General features: G+C 45.6%; 2 protein-coding genes across 2 annotated transcripts; one reads left to right on the top strand and one right to left on the bottom strand.

Annotated features, from left to right (window-relative positions):
* Window positions 1–12,674: 12,674 nt before the first annotated feature.
* Window positions 12,675–24,618, top strand: MEIOB (meiosis specific with OB domains). The gene is made up of 13 exons (XM_026054070.1): window positions 12,675–12,785; window positions 16,054–16,111; window positions 17,394–17,525; window positions 18,365–18,437; window positions 18,942–19,137; window positions 19,621–19,721; window positions 21,149–21,201; window positions 21,296–21,391; window positions 21,947–22,048; window positions 22,430–22,583; window positions 22,944–23,127; window positions 23,634–23,720; window positions 24,478–24,618. The coding sequence occupies exons 1-13, from the start codon at window positions 12,717–12,719 to the stop codon at window positions 24,604–24,606; spliced, it is 1,434 nt and encodes a 477-aa protein (XP_025909855.1). The 5' UTR covers window positions 12,675–12,716; the 3' UTR covers window positions 24,607–24,618.
* FAHD1 (fumarylacetoacetate hydrolase domain containing 1) lies at window positions 23,850–25,848 on the bottom strand. Its single transcript, XM_026054061.1, has one exon. It carries the CDS (start codon window positions 25,846–25,848, stop codon window positions 25,177–25,179), a length of 672 nt encoding a protein of 223 aa, XP_025909846.1. The 3' UTR covers window positions 23,850–25,176.
* Window positions 25,849–25,940: the final 92 nt, after the last annotated feature.

A 25,940-nucleotide genomic window follows, 5' to 3' on the forward strand; every position in this document is an offset into this window, starting at 1 on the left:
GAAGAGGGGCTGGTCCTGGAGCAACCTAGCTGGTAGAGTTGGGCATTCCCAGCCCTTGGGATGAGAATTGTCCCTTGTTGGGATTTGCCTGGGATTTTGTTTGCACAGCAAAGCAAAATCCCCAGGTCCCTCCCTCTCAATAACCTCAGCCATTTCTCCAACCTGCACACCAGCCTGGCAGGCTGCAGAAATTAGTTTCATTGCATTATCTACTTCGCCCTTAATTAAGAGGGGGAGAAACATTTAATTAACCTTTGATATCTTATTAGTGACTTGCATTTGTCCCTTTCATGAGCTAATTATGTCATTTCGGGGACATTGTTTGCAAATAGGCTCTGGCTCTGTGTTCCTCCCCAGTGCCCTGTGCTGGGAGGGAGCTGTTCCCGGCCTTGGATTCCCGTGTGTCCGGAGGAGCTGTCCCCTCTCATGTCCCCATGGTGGGACCCTTGCCACCCCAGTGGTGTTTCCCACATGTGGTGCTTGTAGACGATGCAAAGAGGCTCCTGATATGATGTGGGATGTGACGTGGGGACGTCACTGGATCTCCAAGGAAGATCTCCAAGGAAGGGCTCCAGGAAGCCCTTGGAGCCAGGAGCTCCGGATGTCGGAGCCGCTGAGTGATTCCAGCATTGGGGACCGGGGCAGCAGCAAGGATCCGTGGGGCTGGAAGTGCCCCGTCCGCCGACCCGCTGAGGGCTGGATGTCGGCGCCGCCGGAGCCCCTTGTCGGCCTCGCCGGCGGCTCCGCGTGATGGACCGCGCTCTGCTTGTTTAGGTTTTGTTTCCAGCCACGACATTCACCAAATTATTCTCCGCCGAGGGCTTTAAAGTTTCCCAAGTGCCTGTGAAAGCCTGGAAACGCTGATAGTGATCCTATTTCTCAGCTGAGTGGCTGCATTCAGCCCAAGCCATATTGATATGCAAAACGTTAAGGGTCCCGGGTTTAAAGATGGTTTCTGTCTGCCTCCTGAAAGGGAGCCATACTTTTTTAAAGCCCGGCCCTTTCTAAAGCCGCACAATGCCATATAGACTATGCCATTTAAAGCATCTGAAGCGACCCAAAATGTATTGAAAGCTTGCTTTGCAGACTCATTAAGACTACTCAATAGGTCCTGGCAAATACGGTGCTGGGACTGACCGCACGGATTAAGACTTTTGAAGTGTTACACAAACCCCCTGCTTAAACTAATTGCTGCCCCCCAGCTCCCGAGGTCAAGTATTTGTATTCATGGCCTGGCGGAGGAGCCACTTGTGGGTCTGCCCAGGTGAACCCGCACTTCATTAGATCAGGACAATAAAAGCAGCCCTGGAGAGGGTCGCCTGGGTCTTGCCCCGAGCACACCCGGCCCTGTCCTCGCGGCGGGGTTTGAGGTTGCGGCTCTCTGGGGTTGCAGCTCTCGGGTTGTGGCCCTTGCTCTCGAGGGAGGCTGCTGCAACGGGGCCGAACGCCTCTGAGCCAGGGCGAGACGGTTGCTCTGCCTGCAGCTTGGTCAACATCTTGGTGGAGCTGATCCGTGGCGGCCAGTTGGGATGGATGGAGTGGAGCTTGCAGGACCAGCTGGGTTTAGATGCGTTTTTCTGTTTGCTTTAGTTCAGCAACCATTTCTGTGGGTTTTTGGCCACTGAGACCCTCTTGGAATGATTTTGGGGGCAGTTCCTTGAACCTAAAATGGCCATTGGGGCAGATGCAGGGAGAGGAGACTGTCTGGAAGGTGATTCCCAGAGCAAGGGACACAGCAAGGGGAGGGTTCCAGGTGGCAGCTCCCGCGTCCTTTGGAGAACCACAGGTGATCAGCAATTGCTTGGAACTTGGGGTGATGTCTCTTCTACAACCTGCTCTAAGATGCCATTGCAAGCTCAGGAAACTGCTGTCATGCATGAAACACGGGAGCGTCATCCCATGCGAGCAGGAAAGAGGTTTTCCTGCTCATGGAAAGCAGGAAAGAGGTTTGCCTGCTCATGGGCTTTTTCCCATGCGCAGGATGAACTAGGGAAGCAGAAGCAAGAAAGATCAGCAGCCAATTTCCCTGCTTTCTCACTGTCCTGGTGGCTGCAGGGCCAGTTCCCTCTCGGAGGATCCTTCCCCCGGCTCCAAGCGCGGCTCTCGAGCAGCAGCCTGGACCATGGGCTCTGCCAGCGGCTGCTCCGCTTTGAATCCGGATTCAGATTCAGCTCCTGCTGTATCCCCCACAGCTGGAAAATGCCTGCGCAGGGAGGGGCAGCCCTAATTGCAACCGCGTGCGCTGCGCGGCCCCACGCGCGGGCTCTGGGCTGCATGTGGGGTGGCAGCGCTGCGGTGCCGGCCGCGCCGGGACGGAGGGAGCGGAGCAGGAGCCGCTGCGGCCGCGCGGCCGGGGCTCTCGCGCTGCGTGGCGCGAGGCTGGAGGCAGCCGCAGCGCTGGGCTTGCACAGCCGGGGGCTTTTAGGAAGGCAATCGCGCCTTATTGAAGCGATTAACCCGGTGATTTATGCGAGCAACCTGCTGGGCTCGCTTCCGCGCGGAGCGGGGCGAGGGCTCGCGGCTGAGCCGCCTCTGCGCCGCAGTGCGAGCGGAAACCGCTCCTGCTCGCGGGCTCCGCTCTTCCCTCCGGCTTTCCCAAGCCTCCGAGGACGGAGCCGCACGCCTCCGGCCGCGATGCACGAAGCAGCAGCCTTTGGCGTGGGTTGGAAACGGCACAGGCTGGCCTAGCAGCGATGGCTGGTTTATAGCAAGGGGAAAACTACCCGGGGACATTGGAGCCTGGTTGCCTGCAGTTTTTCGGGACTGTGATCCAGCCTGTTGCACGGGGACCAGCTGGTCCCGTGGGGATCCGGCCAGTGCAGCTCCAGAGCTGGCGCAGGAGGGTTTTGCCACCTGGTTCTCCATCCCGGCTGGTGAGGAGCTCCGCGGCACAGAGGGAAAGTGCAAGGGGCAGCAGAGGAGCGGGAAGCTCCTGGCAGGGATGGGAATGGGGCTTGTGCAACCACCAGCCTCTCATGGAGGGACTTAAAGCACCTTCCCGGCCGGGTGCTGTCACTTTGCCACGTTGGAGCGGTTTGGGAGTGAGGCTCCCTGCAGCGGGGGCTCCAGGGATCCGTGGGGCCCATGCGCCTGGTCCACAGCAGGGACGAGCTCCAAAGGGAAACCTTTACCCCCTTGTGCAGCCTTCCAGCTGCTCTCTGCTCATCCAGGGCTCCCGGAGCCGTTCCCAGCTCCATCCCACGCGAGGGAGGAAGCGATCTGGCCCCCCCGGGCCCCCCCGGCGGATCTCAGGGCCACACAATTCCCCGCTTTCCGGCAAAGGAGCCCTCAATGGTCCCGTGATCAAAGCCGGGGCTGCGCCGGGCTGCTGAATGCCATCGGCCTCCTCCTCCCGCGCACAACAGCTTTCCCTGCTGGAAACTCCCCCATCTGTCAACTCCGATGACATGGTCCGTGCCAGGGCTCCCTCCGCTTTTATCTTTGGGAGAAAAAATCTGCATAAAAGCTAAAATGAAAGTTTAATACTGTAATGCTAGAGAGGGCTGGCAAAAAGCCGGGGGAGGAAGAGGCTCGCGGAGGGGTTGGCAGCTCCCTGCGTGGCGCCAGGCTCCCAAAAATGTGATACCCCCCGCTTCCCGTTCCCGTGCTGCCATCCGGGCGGGATGCGCCCGGGGCGGGTGGCAGCACCTGCGCTCCGGGCACGGAGCGCCCGCGAGCCCCGTTCTGCCTCGGCACCATTATGCAGATTCGCCCTGTGGATTTTCTCCCCCGCTGGAGAAAGCACAAGAATTCGCAGGGGCTGAATAAATCCCACAGACGTTAAATATGTTAATGGAGAGGCTTCCTCTGCGCCAGGCGGTCGCGTAGCGCCGGCCCCTCTGCCCCGCGCGGCCGAAGGGAGCCAGGGAGCTCTGTGCAGCGTGATCCCACTTTCCCGACCGTCCCGTGTCCCCCCGTGAGTCCCCTGGCACCCTTAGGTGCATCCGAACGCACTGGGGTGACTGGGTGCATTTCCTTGCCCACCACTCTATTTCCAGAGTGTAAATAACAGCAGGGCACCAGCAGGCACCGGGAGCAGATGTGACTTAAAGCAATTGACATCCAGGGTAAAATGTGCACGAGAGGAAGGAAACAGCGCCAGGAGGGAGCCCTGGAGCCGGAGCCCTGGCAATCCTGGCCATTCCTCCTGCGCCGCTGCTCGCCAGGGATCCTGGGGCACCGGCTGCTCACGGCGCATCCCTCTTCTCTCCTGCTCCAGCCTTTATTTTGCCAGCTGCCAGGCTGGTTGTTTCCCTTGAAAACGCCACAGAGCTGTAACTGCGTGAAAATAGAGCTTAATAACGGGGCCGCTTGCGCAGCGCAAGGCCCAGGCCCGGCCGCGCTGGAGCGCTTCCCGCCGCGGTGACGCAGGGCTCCCCGCGATCCAGCGGAGCAGGGTCGGCGCCCGCTCGCGCCCGCCTTTGAAGACGCCTCGGATCCGGGAGCGGAGGCGTCTTGCTGGGTGATCCCCCGCGCCTGGTTCCCATTTCCTCGGAGGAGGAGGTGGGTCTGGAGCCCACGCGGAGCTGGCGGGGGGGAAGCGGTGGGGGAAGCGAATGACAAAAAGAGCCTTGACACCAGGAGCGCCATTAACCCGCCCGTGACACTGTGATTTACTGGGAATCTGTCCGTACTGATGCAGCGGCGGGTGATGCAAGCGTGGGGACGCACGGGCTCCGTAGGCTCAGCCTGCACTTGCGCTGCCAGGACACTGCGGTGCAATAGGGACCGTGAGGGTCTCCGGAGCTGCCGGTGCCACCCATGGGTCCCGGGGCTGGGGGACACTGCAGGGCCACGGCCACCTGCAACGGGCACGAACACGTCCCGTCCTCTCTGTTCTGCCTCAGAGGCAAAGCTCCAGGTTCATAGGAAGTGGTGCCAGGGGACAGAGACCCAAAGTGGCCCCTTGGAGGGGAAAAGGGCCATGTGGGATCAGCCCCCAGGGGATATTAGTGCATCCACCAGGGAGATGACTGTTCCGATGGTCCCAACCATCAGAGCTGCTTCAGTTGCTACCAAAAGCTTTGGTAGGAGCAGGGAGTGCAAAATCTCAAATCCCCACCGGAGCCGGCTCCTGGATCCGGCCCCTTCACCCCAGGAGGGCTCCGCGGCAGCCGCAGCAGGAAGAAACTCCCTGGAAGGATTTTAAGGCATTCATTTGGCAGGATTTTAAAGGTAATCTTAACACGAAGGTGGAGCGGGAGCGTTTCCGTGCCGTTGGCACAGCGGGGCTGGCAGGAGGCGAGCTGCGGAGCGAGGAGGCCGCGCTGCCATATGGAGCCGTGCTCCGGCTGGCTGCTGAAGGGAAAATCACGCAGGGCCGGGACTTGGCAGCCCTCCCTGCAGAGACCACTCGTGTGCATCGCTGTTACTCATCGGCCTGCTCGCGGCCACGGGATCCGGCCCCCCGTCATACAGGCGAGCTCTGTTTTGGCCGCGGTTCAGCAAAGCACTCACATACGTGCTTAGCTGAGCGCACGAGCAGGCCTGGCCACTGCCCGGGAGAAAAACTGGGCTTAAAGGCTCTCTTTGCTGGATGTGTGTTTGGAGCAGACTTGCTTGCTCCCTCCGCTTTGCCCGGGGAGGCAGCTCGGTGCCCGGGATGGCTGCGCTTGCTGTCCCCATCCCTTTGCACCTCTTTGCACCAGCCTCGGGGTGCACCAGCCCCGCCGGGCACCGCGTGGCCATCAATCAGGACCACCAGTTAATTGCTTGGTGCAACAGCGGAGCTGGTCCGGCGGAGCCGAGCCGTGGCCGCCGCGTGCTTGGAGGCCAAGCTGAGGGCCGGGCCACACATGGTGCCCATTGGCATCGGACGCTGCGGCTTGGCACGGAGAGGAGCCCTGGGGAAGGCAGGAGGGACCTGCGGAGGAAGGGGCAGTGGGGGCTGCCACAGGCCGGCGGTTCCATATGTTGCTTCCCAGCGGAGAAGTGTGGGGATGAGGGAGGAGGGAATTCACTGAAGCCAAGGCCGGGCATTTACAGATTAGTGAGAAAAACTCCTCTTTGTGCGTATTACGCACAAGCGATCCAAGGGATTTTACAGTGGTGCATAATACACCGAGTGGAGGAATGTGCCCAAGTGCTGGGCGCAGGTCACGGAGTCACCCACATCTCTACGAGGTGGGAGACGCTTTGAAGGGGACCCAAACGGGTGTTAAGAGTCATAAACCCATGGTGGGGTCCCTGGGGCAACGGCGGCCGCTGCCGGGCTCGGGCTCCGGGCCACGCAGCGGTGCCCGCGCCCGCCTTCCCGCACTCCTCTTTAATCCAGCGCAGCCCATTGCATCGGGACACATCCAGCCGGCAGTTTTTACGCACGCAAGGACCAATTTCCCCCTCCGTTTCATAAACGGATAGTTAAGTGCATTGGCGAGCGCCGTGAGCGATCACAGAGGCAAAGCCCGGAGAAAGGAAATCGTAATGCACAGCGAACGGGAACGCGGTCGGGAGAACAGAGCAAACCGCTGCTCGACACGACGCGCCTTGCCAAGTCACTGGATCTGGATGTGGTTAGGGAGGTGTACAGCGCACAGAAAAAGGCTTTATTCCAGGGATAAATATTTCCGGGACAAGCTGCTAGATTGACCTCTAGTGTTCGTTTTTGTAAAGGATGATTTCTCCAGAAAGCCCCTTTCTGGCCATGTCCTGGGCAGACGTCGGGGGCAGTTTGGTTTTTCTAATGGAGGAAAAATTCCAAGTCCGGAGGCAGTTGCTGGCCGCGACGCTTGCCACCGGCCTGGGGCGCAGCCAGCAAATCCAGCCTGTTTTTATGCTGGAAAGTTGGGTTTGGACTGATCATTTGGATTCACTGTTGCTCTATTCTCTGAATTTGCGGTGAGCAAAAAATCTTATTTACTCAGAAATTCCAGTTTTCCCTTACCATTCCTCCATCCGTCTTTGAGAGTTAAATCCTAAGCTTTCTTCCTTATGCTTGGGCATCGTGAAAGTGCCTGAGTTTTAGACCCGGTTGGGAGCTAAAGCAGCAGAACAGCACAAGGTTGGGAGTGGTTTCCCCCACTTTTGTTTCTGGAAGACACTTTCCCAATATGTTCTAATTGCTGCTGTTGAGTATCCTGTTTCTCAAACTGAAATGCAGATATAATTTATTTGGTTTTGGTTTCATTGATTTGAATAGCTGAAAATGTTTGAATGGCAGCCAAGCAATTCTAAAGCTTTTTTTTTTTTCCCCCTCCCAAGCATTTTTCCCCAGTGCTAGGGAGCTGTCATTACAACTATTTTTAATTGTTGGATTTTCTAATTCATGATGTTTTGTTGGAAAATATTCATCGTTAGTTTGCTCATAGAGGGCGGAGGAAATTCTGCTCTTAGGGAAAGTGATGAAAATCCAAATAATTTCGCTGACCTCACTGAAATTATTTTGGAATTACGTGGGGGGAGGATTTACTCTCTAAAGCCTGAAGGCTACAACATGGCCCGGAGGCTCCAAAAGAAGCAATTTTCAGCACTTTTTTGCAGATTCGGGCAAGCTGCAGAGCAGGCTGATGTCTGTAAAACGGCAGAGAGGCAAAGCCCATCCTTGGAAAAGCAAAGCAGCCTGTGAACGGGGAAGCAAGCAAAGGGAAGGTGCAACAGTGCGTCCTTTTGTTTGACTTGCTGCAATAATAAAGACAGAGAACAAGATTAATTCAGGGACATGTTTATTTGCAAGTGGTTTGCTGAAACTATATAGGTTCCTTAATTTTAACAATTAGATTATCTCAGCTCATCTTAGATCTCAGTTACAGAGTTTTTGTTTAACTCTGTGCTGGCTGCTTGACGTATGGGCTAGTACTGACGGCTTGTTGCCCTCCTCGGTGTCTGTGAGACACGGTGTTTCAGCTCCACCATGGCACTAACATTGCAGAAGGCATTAATTGCCCTTGAAATAGGTCTGATCTGAACTTGCTGAGCAATGAACGGTCTGGGTGTGGAGCAGGAGGACTCTAACCTCCTTAGCAGCCACCACCGCAGGGCTGGCGGCACCCGGGCGGCTCCCATTCCTGCTCATTTTGCAGCAATGCCCACCCTGCCACAGCTTCCCAAGCTGCAGGAGCTTGTGGCATTGCTCAGAGCACGGAAACCCACTGGCACCAGCATTGGGATGGCTCCAGAGCAGGGAAGCAGGAGCGGGGACACAGGGTATAGGAGGAGACAGGCAGCAAGTCCCTATGGTGACAGGGAGAGGCTTGGATTAAATATCCACGAATGCACTGAGCACCTGTTCGCTGCATCAGCACCTGCCTCACTTCTGCTTAAAACGTCCCTCATTACTCCATCAGCGCTGCCGATTCTCATCCAGTTCAGGTATCGGCTAAAGCCATTGAGCAGTGAATACCTTTAATAATTTGCTGCTTTTAATGCATTCACTCAGGCCAATTACATAAAATTACAGGTCTGGCCTTTCCATTTTACAGATTCTTTTGGTCCTAAGAATGTATAAATATTAAGTGAGTCTACCCAGTAAAAGCATAAAAGATAGAGCAAACATTTTGATGTGCTGGAGCTTTGAAGATCCTTTTGAAGATAAGACTGTCTTAAATACCCCTACTTTTGTTGAGCTCAGTCCAGCTTCCCCTGCATGCAAACAATACTCATCGTTACATAACACATTGCTAAGCGAATTACAAAATGCCATTTGCACTCCTTGACCATACTGATGAGTGTAATTTAAATAAATCCATTCAGGAAGACCTAATTAGCAGGGACCATTCAATTTGCAGCTGCGGATGGCAAGCCTGCTAATCACAGACTGGAGCCATCAGAGCACTAAGTGCTGCCCAGATGACTGAGAGTTAAAATCACTCAGACCTTTCCAGTCTTCAAGGGCTAGAAGAGGAAAATAGAGACTTTATTTGGTTGCCCTCCTTGGAGGGGTTGGCACTGGTTCTGGAACTGTTTTGCAGGCACCCTGCAGTATTTATAGTACTAATCCTTGACTTGGGGAAGCTGTTGATATTGTAAATAGATTCAAGGTAGGGTGGCTGTTTATTATAAGCACCAATAAGGTTGTTATTTGTCAGCAGTCAATTATAGGGTCTGCACCGTTGACTGTCCTGTGGTGTCCAGTGCTATAGGAACAGCAAAATCCATCCTTGTGGGACAGGTAAATCGAACAAATTCCCGTCTCAGCATTTGCAAGTCTGGAATTCAGCATCTCAGCGAAAGGGCCCCGTTCTCACGTTGGATGCCTTTGTGTGGCGGGCCGGCCCGGCGCAGCTCCGCGCCATGCGATCCCTCCCTGCCCTTCCTCCCATGGAGACGCTCCCGATAACATCTTCCTCGCAGCAGCTATCATGGGAAAGTAAAGCACGGCTTTCTTCGCAACGGCGGCCCGCTGAAAACGGGAGCGGGGAGCAAAGCCCAAGGCCCAACCAGCCCGTCATTAGGCGTCCATTGAGGCTGCGGTCGCGCTGGCGTGGCGCACAACGGCACCCTTGTTCTGGCGGCTTTGAAACCACACAAAGCCCGCGGCCTCGGCCGAGATGCCGCTGGCCGCCTCAGGTTTCACCTGCCCTGGTGTCTGCGACGTGAGAAGAGCGAAACCCAGAGGAAATGGGGTCTGCGCTGGCTGGAGCAAGGGTCCCTCGTTCAGCTCAGCAAACTGAAGTTATGAAGGTGCTCATGTCCCGTCAGAAACTTGCAGAGATGTTAGACCAAGTTGAGACTTCAAGCCTGTACATTTTGAGCTGCTTTTATATCCCTCTACAGCCATGGGAATGCTGCAGACCTCATTTTGGGGAGTTTTCCTTATTTTTTTACATTGCAGCCATGGTGGTAAGAAGGATACCCAGGTCTCTGCAAGCATTTCCCACAAGCCCTCCTTCTCGCTTGATTGGAAACCCATCAGCATGCTAATTATCTTCTGCTTGTTCATTAGCTTGATGTAATTAACGCAACAGGATTAAGAGAGAAACGGCCACATGTTTGGTCTATTTATTGGAGAATTCCAACCTAGGGAACAGAGTCCCACATCCTACCACCTAAAGGTGACCTAAATACATCCCCGAGCTGTCAGCTCCCTGGCATGTCGTTCGTCATCAGCACGGCATAATTATTGGGGACTTTAGTGACCCAATAAATATGAGAGCGCCGGCGGTATCCATTTTCAGCTGCTTAACTGAAGAAATGAAAGATCCTGTAATACAGAGGCAACACAGAGAATTTGCCAGGTTGCACTAAAAACTTCAATAGTCCTGACCTTGAGGTCATAAAAAATCATGGATGGGAGTGGAAAGAAAAAAAAGACAGTGCAGAAGCAAAGAGTATTGATTTTTTTTTTTCATTGAATAATTTTATATGCAACATAAATGGGCAAAATGGTCTGCTCCAGCCTCCATCATGGACTGAAAAAAAAAAAAGCGTACTGTGATCAAATCAATACAAATAATGTCTTAAAACATGCATTTTAATTCATTTGTGAAATATAGGCAGCTTTATTTATTTATTTTTCTTCTTGGCACTACCAAAAAAAAAATTTGCTCATAAATCTTAACATGATGTTGCCTGACACGTAAAGGGCAATTGGAGGCGGATCAGGTCCAACCCCAAGATCTCAGTGTTTTACAGAAATTCACAAGTTAAACCCAGGCCCCAACTGCAGAAGAAATCCAGGCTGACCGTGCTGGGTTTCAGGTCTTCAGGTTAGTCCTTCTGGGGTGAGTCCTGTTGTCTATTTATATAAGAGCCTTTACATGAATATTCTGTTTTTCTTTTGATTTTGGGTTGTGTTTGGTGGCATTTAGAGGGGAAATAAAGCAAGTCGTGCAATTAAAACCACCATTTGCTTCATGGAAACAGCCTCCTTCCCCACCTCTCACATGTGCCCTTCCTCTGACCGCCCTCCCTCCCGGTACAACCAACACCCTGTGCACGTGTGTGCAGTTACACACTGCCTTACCCACACAAGCACACCCTGACTGATACAAGTACCCCCTAACCAACACACCCCACCCTGGCGCCCTCGCCCTGCCCCTTTAAGGCGGGCGCGAAGCCATTTCCCGCCCGCCGCCATTTCGTCTCCCCGCCCCGAGCCGCCAGCTCCTCCCGTTGGGGTTTTCCCTCTCCTTTCCGGGCTCCCTTTCCCCGCCCTCGGCTCCTGCTTTTTCCTCCGCCCTGGGCTGCAGGTGGGGCAGGGTGTGAAGGTTTCCCCGTACCCTCTAACCCTTAAGGTGCTTCCTCCGTGCCTGCAAATGAGGGTTTGAACACTAAATGGCGGGTGCATGCAAGTCTGTGTCCTTGGGGACACAGGCTCACCTGGTGGTAATTAACACCTGGAGATGTGTTGATGATGTGATCACGCTGTGTATTTCATATTTATCTTTCTTTATTGTGACTGTGATGTTGTCCTTTCAGGGAACGGGCTAATCCTGGATGGTGCTGAGAGAACATTCCCTTGGGCGCCCTTGAAGGGCTGCGCTGCTGCCTTGAGGAGAGGATAAATGTGTGGTACTGAGGGACGCTGCAGTTGATCCAGCCAGGGCCTGTAGCATTTTAAGTCTTTAGTTCCCTTCCTAATGTTCCTCTCATAAATGCATTCCCAGCCTTATTTTCCTTAACCTGATTCAACTGTGGTGTGAGGTAAATAATTCAGCAATATTCCTTTTGAGGCAAGGATATTGGCGTGCCTCAGAGGGGTAGGTGAGAGTGACTTTTCTTATATAAATTAACATACGTTCTTCTGTGCGATGGAAGCAGCTTTGAGGAAAATGAACAGGACAGCTTTCTTGAGGGTTTTCAGTTCAGTTTTAGAGAACGTGCTTGCCTTTTCACATAGCTGCTTATTACACTTAAAAGTATAGACTGCTGTCTACTTAGTTGCCAGAGTCTGTCACAGATTATCACACTAAAGTCTAATAACTGGTTAAAAACTCGCACACATGAGGTATCAGGTATAGGTTAGCTCAAATTATCTCAGACTTTTGTGTTCGGAACAAATGCCTCCTGAAAAATATCATCAGTTTTTCAGTATTAGCTTATTGAGATTTGGACAACTTGATGGTCCTTGTTACAGAAAGTAGAACCTGGCTTCTATTTGCTAAATATCACTAATGTCTCAGCACGCTTGTGGAATTGAAATACGTAAATAATAAAAGGTATTCAGAGAAGCTAACAAAGCTCCCATGGCCCAACTTTGACATCAATAGAGGACCTGGGTGTGCAGTAGCTCACAGCAGTGACTAAGGCTAATCACTAAGGCTACATTGGCAGTCTGAAAATAATTGATTTTTTTTTAAATTAAAACTTTTCAATTTTTGAGGAAGGGATGGACTCCCGTTTTAAAAGCAGTTTAATACGAAGCTCGAAAACTCCATTGAGGTTGCAACTTGACACTTTTTATTCCCCATGTAAATGGCCTTTTGTATATGAACTGTCTCATTAAATGCAGTTGGACCTTCCAGAAGGCGAAGGAGAAAAGGGTGGATAAATATTTTTCAGAAGCTCTTGCTAATAGTCATTTAAGACTAAAACAAATCCCAGGCACTTAGTTAAGAAGCATAGATAGAATAGTAAAATTGTAGCTCTCATGTATCCAACGTAAGCAATAAGGAATTTGCTACTTTAGAAGACTTGAAATGTTCTTTTTATAGAAAAGACAAACACTAAATATGTCAAAACATTTGTGTTTTAAAAAATAACTTGTTATTTTAGTTATGAGTAGTTTTAAGTGTTATTTATTTTAATCTGAGTTAGTTTTCTCCAATTGCAGATAAAGAATGGCTTATTTCAGTTCAACACAGGACTTTGTTGCACTTTCAGATCTGCATCCAAATCTTGCTCATCCTGTAGGTCTCGGTGACATGGTACCTTTGTTCTCAAATGAAACTGTATATGACTGTATTACATTACTGCAAAATTATGTAATTGACATGAATTTAGATACTAATAGCATTAGTATAATTGTTAGATATAAACTGCCTTCCCTTCTTTGTGTATAAACCAGCAAAATGAAAATTGATGCTGCTCTTGTCCACAGTATGTGGATACCACAACTATAGATATTGACCGGACAATTCAAGGTCTGAAAGTATCAGAGACTTCTTTGTAATGTTTTAAATGAGTGCTGAATTAGTAAAGGCATGTACAGAGTCAGCATTATGTAGTCACAATACATCTGGTAACCTACAATAGTCTTTCAGAGCAAGCTATGAACATAAGGCCCAATCCTGCAGTCTTTACTTGTGTGCTCAATCCCACTGAATGAAATAATGTAGGCCTTAATTATTCAAACAAAACACTCCTCGAGTACTATGGTGTTTTGACTGTATATAAAAAAAAAAAACCTCTCGCATATCAAAAGGAATTATTGATATTTCTTTATTTGGAACAAAAAATAGGCTATGCGGTTGTCAGGCTAGGAGCTGAGAATTTTCTTATGGGAGCATAGGAGGGTAGGATGAAAGTGAAGGTTTAAACTTAGAAATTTACAAGGAGTGAACTCGACAAAAGGCAAAATTTGGTTTTCTACATGTGTTTGGATATGCACAAATGCAGATGTATTAAATTGTCCTGATTTGAGTAAGGATTATCTTCACTAAAATAAAAGTTGGAGGATGGGGTACACAGTTAAACACGGTATTTTTTCCCCTCTCTTTTGGGTTTTAGATCAAAAATAGGAAGTCTTGGGGCACCCAACTTTCTCTTCTTTGCTCTTAAAGGTTATATTTTAGAGTGGGAGGAGGATTATGTTGTTCTCCCTGCTGCAGCATTTCCCACCCTTGTGCAGCCGATGATGGTAACGTGTTTTTTAAGCGTTCAGAGATGCCGGGCCTGGGAGCTGGGAGAACAAAACAGCAGGGCTGCATTTCCACATGGCTGCACCGCGAGCTATGGGGCCGTGTTAGAACCGTGTCCCTCCATAGAACTTGAAGTTGATGCACAAAGTGGGGCTGTATGTCCCACGGAAGTCCTCATGCCTTGTAAAGAGAGTTGAAAACAAGGAGTTTTCCTGTTCCCACAGCTTTCTATTCGAGAGGGATGCAACTTAGTACTTTATTCTCATTTCTTTTAAACAAGGACACAAAAATCATAGAGAAGGGATGAATGAGGAGAGGGAGTTTTATACACACAATAGGATTATATATTCTGTCTGACTTTTTCATAAACTTCTGTTTTTCAGCAAAGTTCTGTTAATTCACAGTTGTTCCCAAACACAATGACCCATTAACTTGGTTAAAATGTTTAATTATACAAATAAAACTAATCGAGTATTGCAACTAGCAACACATAATAAATATTCTTATATAAAAGCAGCTCCCCGGTTTCTGGTCATAGATTGATGAGTATGTATATCAGAGGGTAAAATAGTTGAGTATACGTCATTTTAAGTATCCTAATGCCACAGTATTTATTTTGCACTTTATTTTTAAAAAGTCGATGAAATAGATCTGAGTCTCAGACATTTGCAGTGTCTTAGTGTGTAGCCTCATGGTTTAAGCAATGCGCTTGCCAAAAAAGGCAATATGGCCTAGACTCTTGTCCCAAGCACGTGTCCCACTGCTCCCCTTTGGGTGGAACTGGTGCTTGTGTTGTTGAAATTGCAGAATAAGCCGATCAAGGAGAAGATTTCTCTGAAAGATTTTCTGCCTCCTGCCCTCTAGAAATAGTTTTTAGCTAGATCACTTCCTTCAACTCCTGTGCCATGCTGGCTTGGTGCAGACCCAAGGGAGATAAATATATTTACAGCAGGGAAATGGGAGATGTTCTCTTTTGGAAATTGCAGATTTAGATCAGCTTAATTCATGTGACATGTCATCCTAATTTTCAGTTCTTCTACCAGCGGGGAGATAGAGGGTGTGTTGCAATCTGGTTTAATTGAAAGGAAGTTTTTGTTTAAGAAACAAAACCAAAAAAAAAGAGAAAACTAAAACCAGAATCTAAATCACTATATGTTGCTGACAGATGGAAAGTGCTTTATTGAAGAAAGATTCAAAGAATTACTTTTGTACACGTATGTCCTTTCAGTGAATTCATGCAACTCACTGTAGGATAGGACAGCTACCTTGCTCCATCTAGTGCCTGAGAGCAAGCTGGAAACAGGAGCTCTGATTTTTGCTCACAGCTTCAGGGAGTCAATTGGGTTGCTCTGCTTTTGTGAATGGGTCTAAAATTCAGTCTGTGGTCTCTGGTGGTTATTAAATGGCTGCAGTTGTACCTGACTTTTGGGATTCCCTTGCTGAAACGAGAAAATGAGGAAATACTGCAAGTGTGTCTATGAAGTGGAAGAGATGTGGTGCCCTCCATTTATTTCGGAAGTATCTGTACTTACAATATATGCATTATGCCCCCGGAAGGATCATCGGAAATTCAGAACAATTAGGGTAACCTGATGAGGAATAAATTTATGATACTGGTTTGTGAAAGAGGAAAGTATCTCGATAGGCTCAGGACTTTGTCTCCCTAATTCTGTCTTTATGCAGTATTACAATATCAGATTCCCCTTGGAGTCCTCTTTATGATACCATCTTTCCTTGTTCTTAAATTCCCAGATCAGCACGATTGTGCTCTCACGCTAGAGAGGACCTTTATTTAACAAATATACTGCACAGCTGTATATTGTTTTAGGTGGACACTGTTTAAAGTGCCACACTGCTATAATCCTTGCGGAAATTGTTAATTTAGGCTTTATTTATTTATTTATTTATTTATTTTTGTATAGTTCAGGAAACCTGGACATTCAGTTTTGAAATCAGTCTTGTGCAGCAGACTTTTCATAGTAGATTTAAGGAGATTTGAGCCCTTATAGAGAGCATGAAAGGACTTTAAGTATTTTTGCTTACCTGAGGAGGGAATGCCTTAGGAGAGCCCAAACTGAATGTTTTGGGGATGAATTTGGTATCTTCCCCTTGTCTTTTAATGTTTTTAATAGTCACTTTTTAAAATTGAATGTTTAGATTTTAGCTCTTAGTTCATAAGATATTGTGGAATAAATAGATTAAAATTATTACCAGTTAGAAATATGTTTGTTATCAATAGAGTACAAGTCCATGAAATCTAATTTATCATCTACATCTGTGTTTAATATTTGTATTCTATAATCTTTTTATTTTTTAGAATGTAATCGGTGTGGTTATTGGGAAAACAGATGTCAGAGGCTTTCCAGACAGAAAAAGTACAGTCCTTTTTAAGTGTATTTACTTCATTTTCTTACGCAGTGTAGTTTAGCATGTGTAACTGAAGTTAATATTAAATGATAAGCAGACTTCTTACTGCAAAATGTGTAGGATAGAAATGTGCAAAAATATTTTTGGGGCCAGGAGAGGAAAAGCAAGAAAGAAAAGCAGCATTAGTTTGGCCAAACCTTATCACTTAGAATTTGTTTTGAAAAACTCCAGCATGGAAATGTTTCAGATTCAGATTTTGTAATTCAGCCTCCGGATCTGAAAAAGATGGTACCAATTTGAACACACATTTAATATAAATACTGCTGGATTTGATTCCAGCCTCTTCATATGCTTTCCTAAAACAGAAATCTTAAGGGGATTTTTTGAGGAGTGAAACAAATAAGTAATTTCTGGTCTGAGTAACATCAGATTCATATTATTGCATATCCCTAAAGAAAAAAATGGGAATAATATATTGTTAATGTGTCATCTGAAATCCTACATTGATTTAATTAGAAACTGAAGCTGTGTCTGTATGCAGTTTACTATATAGTTTTAATTGATAACTAGAAAATAATAATTAGTATAATGCAGTATGATCCATGGAAGGCTTTCTTTTTTTTTTTTTTTTTCATTAGCTGAAGGAGAAAGAGAAGCACAGCATTTTTCAGCACTCTGACGCACCTTTGATCATGAAGTTTTCATAGGGCCAGAAACACCTTGTTTTATTCTGTAAATCCCATAGCACTGTCTAGACAGTGCTATGTCTAGAGATGTGGTCACCATATTCTTTCCATACATGAGCATAGCAGTCTAAAGATGGCCTTCATACTACAAAAATTGGCTGATTACATTTTTTCACATTGTTCTCGTATTTCTTAGTGCTTTTTAAGTATTTGTCCATCTATATGATAATGGCCTGCTCTGTATTAAACATTATACAGGTATTTTATTTCTCTGGCGTTAGGCCTCTAAGTTTATATGATGCTGCCTAAAGCTAAGACATATATATTTATGCACATATATACATTATATATATATGCACACACACACACTAAGGTAATGCCTGTACAGTTGTGTCATGAATTGCAGTAGTTTCCATTCATGAAACTAGTGTGCTTACTGCAAAATTTGCTGACCTCTAGTGGTGTTACCAGCATGTGGGTAGCATGTTCTTTAATGCTTCTAATTTATGGCAAAATCTAGCTTCCTAATAATAGCTTTATTACGTATTCTTGATTAAAACCAAGCTGTGCTAATGAATTTTAATAGCGCTATTTCTTTTTGCAGACATTGGATCTGAAAGATACACCTTCAGTTTTACTATTCGTGATTCACCAACTTATTTTATAAATGTAAATTCTTGGGGCAGAGAAGAATATATTAGATCCCTTTCAGAAAGTTTTAGAGTTGGTGACTGTGGTAAGTTGGAGCTTCTTAACATGTTTCTGTTTTAATGTGTCTTTTTTTTTCCAGTAAATGACTGTTACGTTTTTGTGGTTTTCTGAGGACTCAGAAACAGTCTAATTGGATAATTGGAAACAAGTTGTTCAATTAAGTACAAAAAGGAAAGGAAAAAGATTTCTAGAATTTAGATGCAAAATCAGAAAAAATGTCATCAAAAAGACTCTATATAAATCCTCTGAATCCTGCTACCCAGAGCTTATATATAATTAACTGCTCTAAATTCTTATATTATATTGAGTTATTTTAAATTGTGAAAAATATTGTTAATTAATTCAGTGTTTATGCCTTCATTTAGTTATTATGAATGTTTATAAAGTTATAACAAAAATTCACTAGTACTGTGTTTATTTACAGTCTCTACTTTTAGCAAACTTAATAAAAAAGACTCTACTGCCCATGGATGTTGGAGCAGAGATGCTGGACGAACTCATAGCTATAGAGAATTTCTATATTAGAACTGTGTCATTTTGTTTCCATTAAATGTTTTGAGGATTCCTGTGAGACATCCGTTCTAATGTCAGCTGCCTGGACAGATGTGTTTTTCATTGTGAAAACGCTTAGCAGTAGTAATTGCCTGCATGCACGCACACACACGCACACACACGCACACACACGCACACATACACACGCAAACACACACACACACAACCTAGCCAACCTGGAAAATGGGCATTATGCAAAGCTGCTTTTCTTTCTCTCTCTCTCTCTCTCTCTCTCTCTCTCTCTCTCTCTTTTTCTATGTATCTATACATATATTCAGTTTTCTAATGCTACTTATCAATATTTTGTTTTAGTTGCAATTGAAAATCCTTTAGTCCAGACAAAGGAAGCAGAAAGGGAAGAAAAGTTCAACCCTGTAACTCCTAGGTAAACTTAAAGCATAGACTGGTAGCTCTTTCAGAAAGATCACACGCTGTTTTCTGTAATTCTCAGCTGACTGCTGAACGGTGCTATCTGTTGTTCAGAAGCCAGGTAGTGTTGAATGATGGTTGTGGCTCTGCTGCCCTACTGCTGATGTGATGCAGCATTTTGCAAGTGTGGTGTTACATGAATTGCATAAAACAAAGTGAAAGTTACTTGGTAAGGGCTGAAAGACTTATCAATATGTATTTTGTACCCTGCTAGCAATTTGTGCTCCTTTTCAATACTAATCAAGTATAAGGTGTATGATAATTAATTTTTCTTGTGAGGAAAATATTAATTTTACAAAATCATAAACAAATTAAGGCAAACTTTTTCAGTAAATGTAGTGCAAATCACAAAGAAAAAGTAGCAGTTCTATTTGCATGTGAACTGAATTCATATTTTGCACTTTGTAGATTGGTAAGTGCAATGTTGGCTGATGCCATTTGTTTTGTATATACTGTCTAGTTGCTACAAACTATTGATCAGTGAAAATCACTCAGTGGTCAAAACTTGCTCTGCTTATGAAATGGACACCAAGCTGCTTTCTCTGTTGCATCTGCCTGTCAAGGACCCTCAGGATTATTATTCACTGGGCGACATCGTTGCAAATGGACAAAGCCTCAATGGAAGGATCCTTAATGTACTTGCAGCTGTAATGTCAGTAAGTTAAAGGGCCACATGAGAATAAACAGTTTTTCTCCAATGTAGTGTTGGTAACTTAATTGACCTAAGTATGAATGTGGATTTCTGGACTCATAGTGGACCGGAATTAGTATTTTCTGTTTATTTAGATGAGTTATCACTTTGATTCAGCTAAATAACCACATAAGTTACTTATAAGTTTCATAAGCAAGAGCAGGGGAAAATGAAGGGACTAGAAATGTCCTAGATTGTTTATCTTTTTGAAATCATGTGTAGCAGACAATATTTTACATAGAGTCAGCTTTCCAGTGCATACCTTGCAAATATGTAAGGTTTTTATATGTCCCTTTCTGTTAAAGTAAAATTACTGTTAAACTTCCTTCTTTTGGTGGAGAATAGAGCTTTTCCCCAGCTATTCTGTTTTCTTCTGTTTTAGTTTATCACTTCTAAAGAATGTTTAGCAGAGTAGAGGAAAAGTAACTGCTTGTCTTACTCTTTAAAGGTTGGGGAGCCAAAGTATTTTGTCACTGCAGACAAAAGAAAAGGTCAGAGGTGTGAAGTAAAGCTGTTTGATGAAACAGAGATGTCTTTTCCAATAGTATGGTAAAATGTATTTTAAATTACTAAAATACATCAATTAATACAAGAGTAGGTAAAGAAATAATATTTAAACTATTGATATAATGTTGTCTTCTAATTAAAATATTTAGGTTTTTTTGGATGGCTGCTGTGATGAGGCAGTATTATTGATCAAACCAAGACTTAAAAAAGATTTAATAGAAAGGCCTTGGATATGTATTACCTGTCTGTAATGTCTGTAAGACAGCTAGCTCATGAATGGCAAAATAAAGCATAATTCCAAATGCATTATAAGTATTGCCAATGATATGGATAAATGACTGAGTTCTTTGCCCGAGACCGTCTGCGTTTTGCACACAGCTGCAAGCCTGGTTTGTGTGGTAAATGCAAGGCTCTGAGGGAATAGTTTGCACAGAGTTTAGTGCTTACTGGTTGCAATGGCCTTTGTTCACTAAATGCAGATAACGAGATAGCATTGCCTGTCAGAATCATAAAACTGTGTTATCAATCCATGCAATGTTTAACACAATTCCTGCACATGGATGTTACCAAGCATCTGTGCTATGTGCAGTTTTCAAGTCCTTGAGCTGCCACCATACAAATCTGCAGCAGTTGCTTTGAGCCATGTTGATGAGATATATTTCTGTTTCAGGGCTGCTATGCAGTGACAGGACTGTGTATTTGAGGGGCTCTCAAAAGCAGACTGTAGTCTCTGTAAGCAATGCCTCTTGCTCATGGAGCTATAGGTAGAAGGTAGAACAAACAAAACCTTAAAATTTCCCAAGAATTGAAAAGAAAGAAAACAACAAGAAAAAGCTTTGACATTTTTCAGCCATCCTTTCACTTTCCAGACTTATAAGGAAATGTGAATAAGGTGTTTCAAGGGACCTCGCCATCAAGCTATCATTTTTGAGGGACATCACTGACCTCAGTCTAGCTTGACTGCACACAGTTGCAAGGATTCCAGTGGCAGAAAGCTGGCTGAGCATTTGGATTAGGGATGTGAGCAATCAGCTTGTTCCTGCAGAAAAGACTCAGCTGATAAGCAGTTATTTTTTACTCTGATTTGTTCTAGTTAGATTTTTTTTCTCAAAGCTCTGAAATAGACATGTTATTTTTCCAGGTATATGCTCCATTTAATCATTTTGAACAACCTCACGGTGCTTTATTTTATCCTGCATGGAATAATCCAGGGACTGTATTAGATCAGTAGTAAATGCATAGCAACAGGGTGCAAACTAGATGACTTTGGGTATCCACAACATGCCAGTTGAATGGACATATTAAAAGGGGACAGTGTCCCCTTTGACCAACTAATTATAACTGTATTATTTAGTAATTTGAAGGCAGATAAATGCTCCTTAGTGACATAAAGCTAATATGTATTATTTTTCACATATGTCCAAAATGATTCAAAATGTTTTGACTGACTAGCTTTTTTGTTAATTTAGTTGGGATAATGAATCTATCCAGCTTGCACAAAGTTGGATCCCACGAGAAACAGGTATCATTTTCTAGTTTTGATATTTTTGCTATTATTTGTAGTTCTTAATGTGATACTTGCTTTAAAGTAACATGATATTTGTTTTTGTGCCTAGTAATATTTGCATCGGATGTGAGAATAAATTTTGACAAATTTAGAAACTGTATGACTGCCACTGTGATATCAAAAACCATTATTACAACTAATCCAGGTGAGATCTGTTAAGTATTCTCAAAATTTCATGTGCATTTTCGTGAACCTAACAATAACTGTGGGCCTTTCAAAATGCAGAATTTAGCCAGCCATATCTGTGCATAGAGATGTATAAAATTCCATCTAACTTAGCCTAATCTCGTAACAGCTGTCTGCTTATGAGTTACCTTCAGCATTTGGCAGCACTTTCTGTAGATAACAGTTATCAGAAGAAGAGAATGGCCATAGTTCAAGCAGCAAGGGATATTTACTTGCTATTCCCCTTCCACTTTTTAACAGCCTGTTTCCCAAGGAGCCATCACAACTGAATGCACTTGTATCATGTGTGGCTCAATTATTGCTATGTCAATCTTAAAGATTCCTAGTCTGTTTAGTCATTCCTAGTATGGAATTGCAAAAATTGACATAGACATGATGTTGGTACTAGCAGAATAAAAAAACAACAACAACAACAACAACAAAAAAAAAAAAAAACCCCAAAAAAACTTGTAGAAGTATTTTATCATTTGGACAAGTTACTTTTTTTTTTTTTTTTTGAATATATATTTTTCAGACACAGCAGAAGCAAATATTCTCTTCAGCTTCCTAAAAGAGACTGCACAATCAGGAGCTTTGGACAATAAAATGGAGGAACAATCAAAAGAATTCACTAACTGTGAGTAAGGATCCAGGTGCTTTCATCCATCTTGCAGCCTGTCTGACTATTCTGTGTGGCTTGAGTAAATAACAAAAAAGGAGGGGGAAATTTTTAGTCAAAAATTCATTTTGAGGGGGACATATAGGGATTAAATATCATATATTTTCCTGATTTGACTAATCTTTTTTTTTTTGTGTCCTTGAATCATAAGCATGCTCCAAAAGAAAAGTGCTTGGGGGCTTTTCTGGTGCTTTAGGTCAAATCCTAAATCCTTTTTATTAACTTCAAATGCTTTTGTTGTTGCTGCTGTTTGCTGCTGTTGTTTGCTGTTGTTTGCTGCTGTTGTTGCTGTTGTTTGCTGCTATTTTAGACACAGTTAACATGTATTTTAACTTTTAGTGGAGACTATAGTTGATGTTTATACTGTGGAAGAGCTGAAAGCAAAAGCTTTACAAAATGATGGGAAACTTGAACCCATCTATGGCATTATTTATGGCTTCATTTCTACATTGGACATCGATAATGATGCATCTAAAATTATTCGCAAAAGATGGTAAGCAGCTGCCTGTTTTCAATTTGTACTAAAATGTTTTATCCTGTTCTCCCCCCGATCTAAATAAGACTGAACAATATTTTAGTCTAGTTCCAGAAAAGAAGTAATAAGATGGCTCTGGATAATGCTCTGTGAGCATCTGTTGTGTAGTTTCAGGAGGAGCAGAAGCAGCTGAGTTTTTGAAGGACTAGCTGTTTTTGGTCTCAGGGGAGAGGAGGAGGAGACCATTTTGTCTTAGGTGGGCTTTGAGTGCAGAAGATGAAGAATTTTGTCAGAATCCCTTGGGAAATGCTGAATCCTAGAGAACAGTTTCAAGCAATGAGCGCTTGCCTGCGTGTTTTAATGGTGCATGTGCTTCAGTTCAGGATGCCGCTGCGTGGTGAACGAAGCGGCGAACGCGTGCGCGTTCTGTGGTGACCTCCCTGCAGACGCCAAGGCGACCTTCACAAGCTTCGACATACTGGTCAACGTGTCCGACCACTCGGGCACTCTGCCTTCCTGGTACCTGTCCGACTGCGCAGCTGAGGAGGCGCTGGGCTGCACAGTGAGTCCACGCACCTTAGTTTTGCCTTGGTCTGACCTGAGCTGTGAAGCCTGATGAACATTACAAATATATTTAAACATTCTCCACATATAAAACATACACTGTTTTAAAAGATGATGTATGTATGTATGCATATATATATATTCATATGGACACACACATATACTTTTTTAAGTAATCAAAAATAAGAGTCAATAAATACTAATATGAAGAAACATGTTAAATGAAAGAATGAATAGCCTATTAAGGATACCACTTTATTTTCATTTCTACTTTTCTAAGAACAGTTGATATTCGTAACTTTCCTTCTCAAGAACCCTACAATTTATTGTAATCAGCCTGTCTGTCTTGATCTGTATATCCCACCAATTCCTATGCAATACGAAAAAATAATACAATTTAGAAATGTATTAAAATGAGTAGGATGCTCTTTTCCTCCTCATTGTTTTGGAGGTTTTTACAGCTATATGCAGAAAAAATGTTCTGTGGTATCATGTCCTTAATAGGTCCATGACTTCCTAACTCTAACAGAAGACAAGAAGACTGCATTGAAATGGCACCTTCTTTTGGAACGAAGCAAGATTTATTTTAAAGTCAGTATTTAACAATAAACAATGGAAGTTTCCAATTAGGCAGTATACTTACTATTGAAAAATTGCATGTCAGTTCTACCGGATTTTTTAAAATAAGTTTTATTTTTGTACATATTCTGAATATTCAAAGCAAATACTATTTTAACACAATTTCAGCACCAGATGGTATCTCTGCAGGATCAGATTTGCAGGCCCCTTTCAGGAAAACTAAGAAAGACACAGATAGCTCCTAGTCAATACTGATTAAGGCACTGATGTTGGAAGAACTTGTATATAATAAAGTTGAAGTCACTGATTTCTAGGGCTGTAGGGCTATAATGGTCAAAGTTAACAGTATCTCCAAGAGTAATGCTTAGTTGATATTTTAAAACATATATTTATTATTTAGTTACCTGTATTTTTCCTCCTTGACCTGAATTTTTGGAGATACATTGAGGTATTACTTCACACTGATCAGAATTCCCCTTTCATAACCCATTGTAGGGCATCTCTAAACTGACTTTTAAACTGATTTTTAAATCTGTCCTTCTTAACAGAACACTTCTTACTCCTCCATCTTCTCTATCCCTATTTTCAGTAAAATGTAAAACATTTTACTTCAGTAATGACAGGTTTATGACATTATGTATATTTATGTAAAAAATACAGAGTATGTATAACCACATCTGTCAATTAAACATGCTGTGTGATGGTTGTAAATAAGAAATTTCAAAGTGTTTTTTAGTAATGAAACCCAAGAACTTGACTTATTTTACAGCTTACTTTGTCACCCAGTTGGAGAACAGGACTGAAAGTGAATGTACTGTCATGCAAACTGGCAGACCCTACGGAGGCAAGTCAGAGCTTGTTGCGAAAAGGAAAAAGATCGCACTACGTGGCTCCTTAATCGCCGGGGCAATTAAAAAAAAAAAAAAAAGTTTTTTTCTTCATTTCTTCATTGAGACAGAATGCTGTTGTCACTGGATTTTGCTAAGTAAGATCATAAGGAGGGAGTATATGTTACTAATCCCCATAAGGGGCCTTCTGTAATGATCTTTTTAGATAATTGTTCTTTAAAAAGCTTACTAGGGCCTTAGCTGAAGAAAAGTTAATTCTACTAAATTAAACCTTTATAATTATAATTTTCATTGAATTTAGAATGTATTTGGAAAATTCAGAGATAACAAGTAGTACAAGACAGATTTGTTGAGCTTCTCTGGCATCAGTTGTGCAAATAAAGCCCCACGTTCAAACAGTGCCCGTGTCTGTGGTGCGCGCCTGTGGTGAGCCCAGACACCCTCTGGCAAGAGGGGGGACCCCAAGAAGAGGGACCTCAAGGGGCCCCCAAGAAGGGGGACCCCTCTGGCAAGAGGGGAAGAGGCCGGTGTTGAACACCCCAGGGCCTGCGCGTGCCTCCCTTCACCGGCCGCCTCCCGGCGCCTCTTCCCGCGCAGCCGCGGTCCCGCCGGGCGCTCCGTTAGCAGCGCCGCGTCTGCTGCGCCACGGTGAAGCGCATGGACAGGATGTCGTCTATGCCAGCCTCGATCTCGTCGTTCACCTCCAGCGCCCCAACGCCTTTGGGCGTCCCCGTCAGGATGAGGTCGCCCTCCTCCAGCGTGATAATCTCACTGATGTAGCTGATGAGGTAGGGGATGGAGAAGATCATGGAGGACGTGTCCCCCTCCTGCCTCAGCTCCCCGTTCACCTTGAGCCAGATCTTCAGCTTGTGCGGGTCAGGGATCCGCTCCTTGGGCACGAAGTCGCTCACGGGGCAGGAGGTGTCGAAGGCCTTGGCCAGGGTCCAGGGCAGCCCCTTCTCCTTGCACTCGTCCTGCGTGTCCCTGGCCGTGACGTCGACGCAGAGCGCGTAGCCGCCCACGTGCTCCATGGCGGCGTGCGGCGCCACGGCCCGCGCGCGCCTGCCCACCACGACGCCCAGCTCCACTTCGTGGTGCAGCGTGGCGCAGTAGTAGGGCCGCAGCACGGGCGAGCCCTGGCGCACGTAGGCCGAGGCGGGCTTGAGGAAGAGCAGCGGCTGGCGGGGCGGCGCGCTGCCCATCTCCCTGGCGTGCTCGCCGTAGTTGCGCCCCACGCACACGATGGTCTTGCCCCACTCCCAGAAGCGCGACAGCGGCTTGGCGGCGGCCATGGGCGCTGCGCTGCCCTCTGCGCGTCCTCCCCGCCAACCGCCCGCACGAAATGGGCGGGCGCGGCGGCGGGGCCGGGCCGGGGCCGGGGCCG

This window comes from Nothoprocta perdicaria, unplaced genomic scaffold (genome assembly GCF_003342845.1).
Source record: "Nothoprocta perdicaria isolate Ctin4 unplaced genomic scaffold, notPer1 scaffold_12, whole genome shotgun sequence".
Classification (NCBI taxonomy): domain Eukaryota; kingdom Metazoa; phylum Chordata; class Aves; order Tinamiformes; family Tinamidae; genus Nothoprocta; species Nothoprocta perdicaria.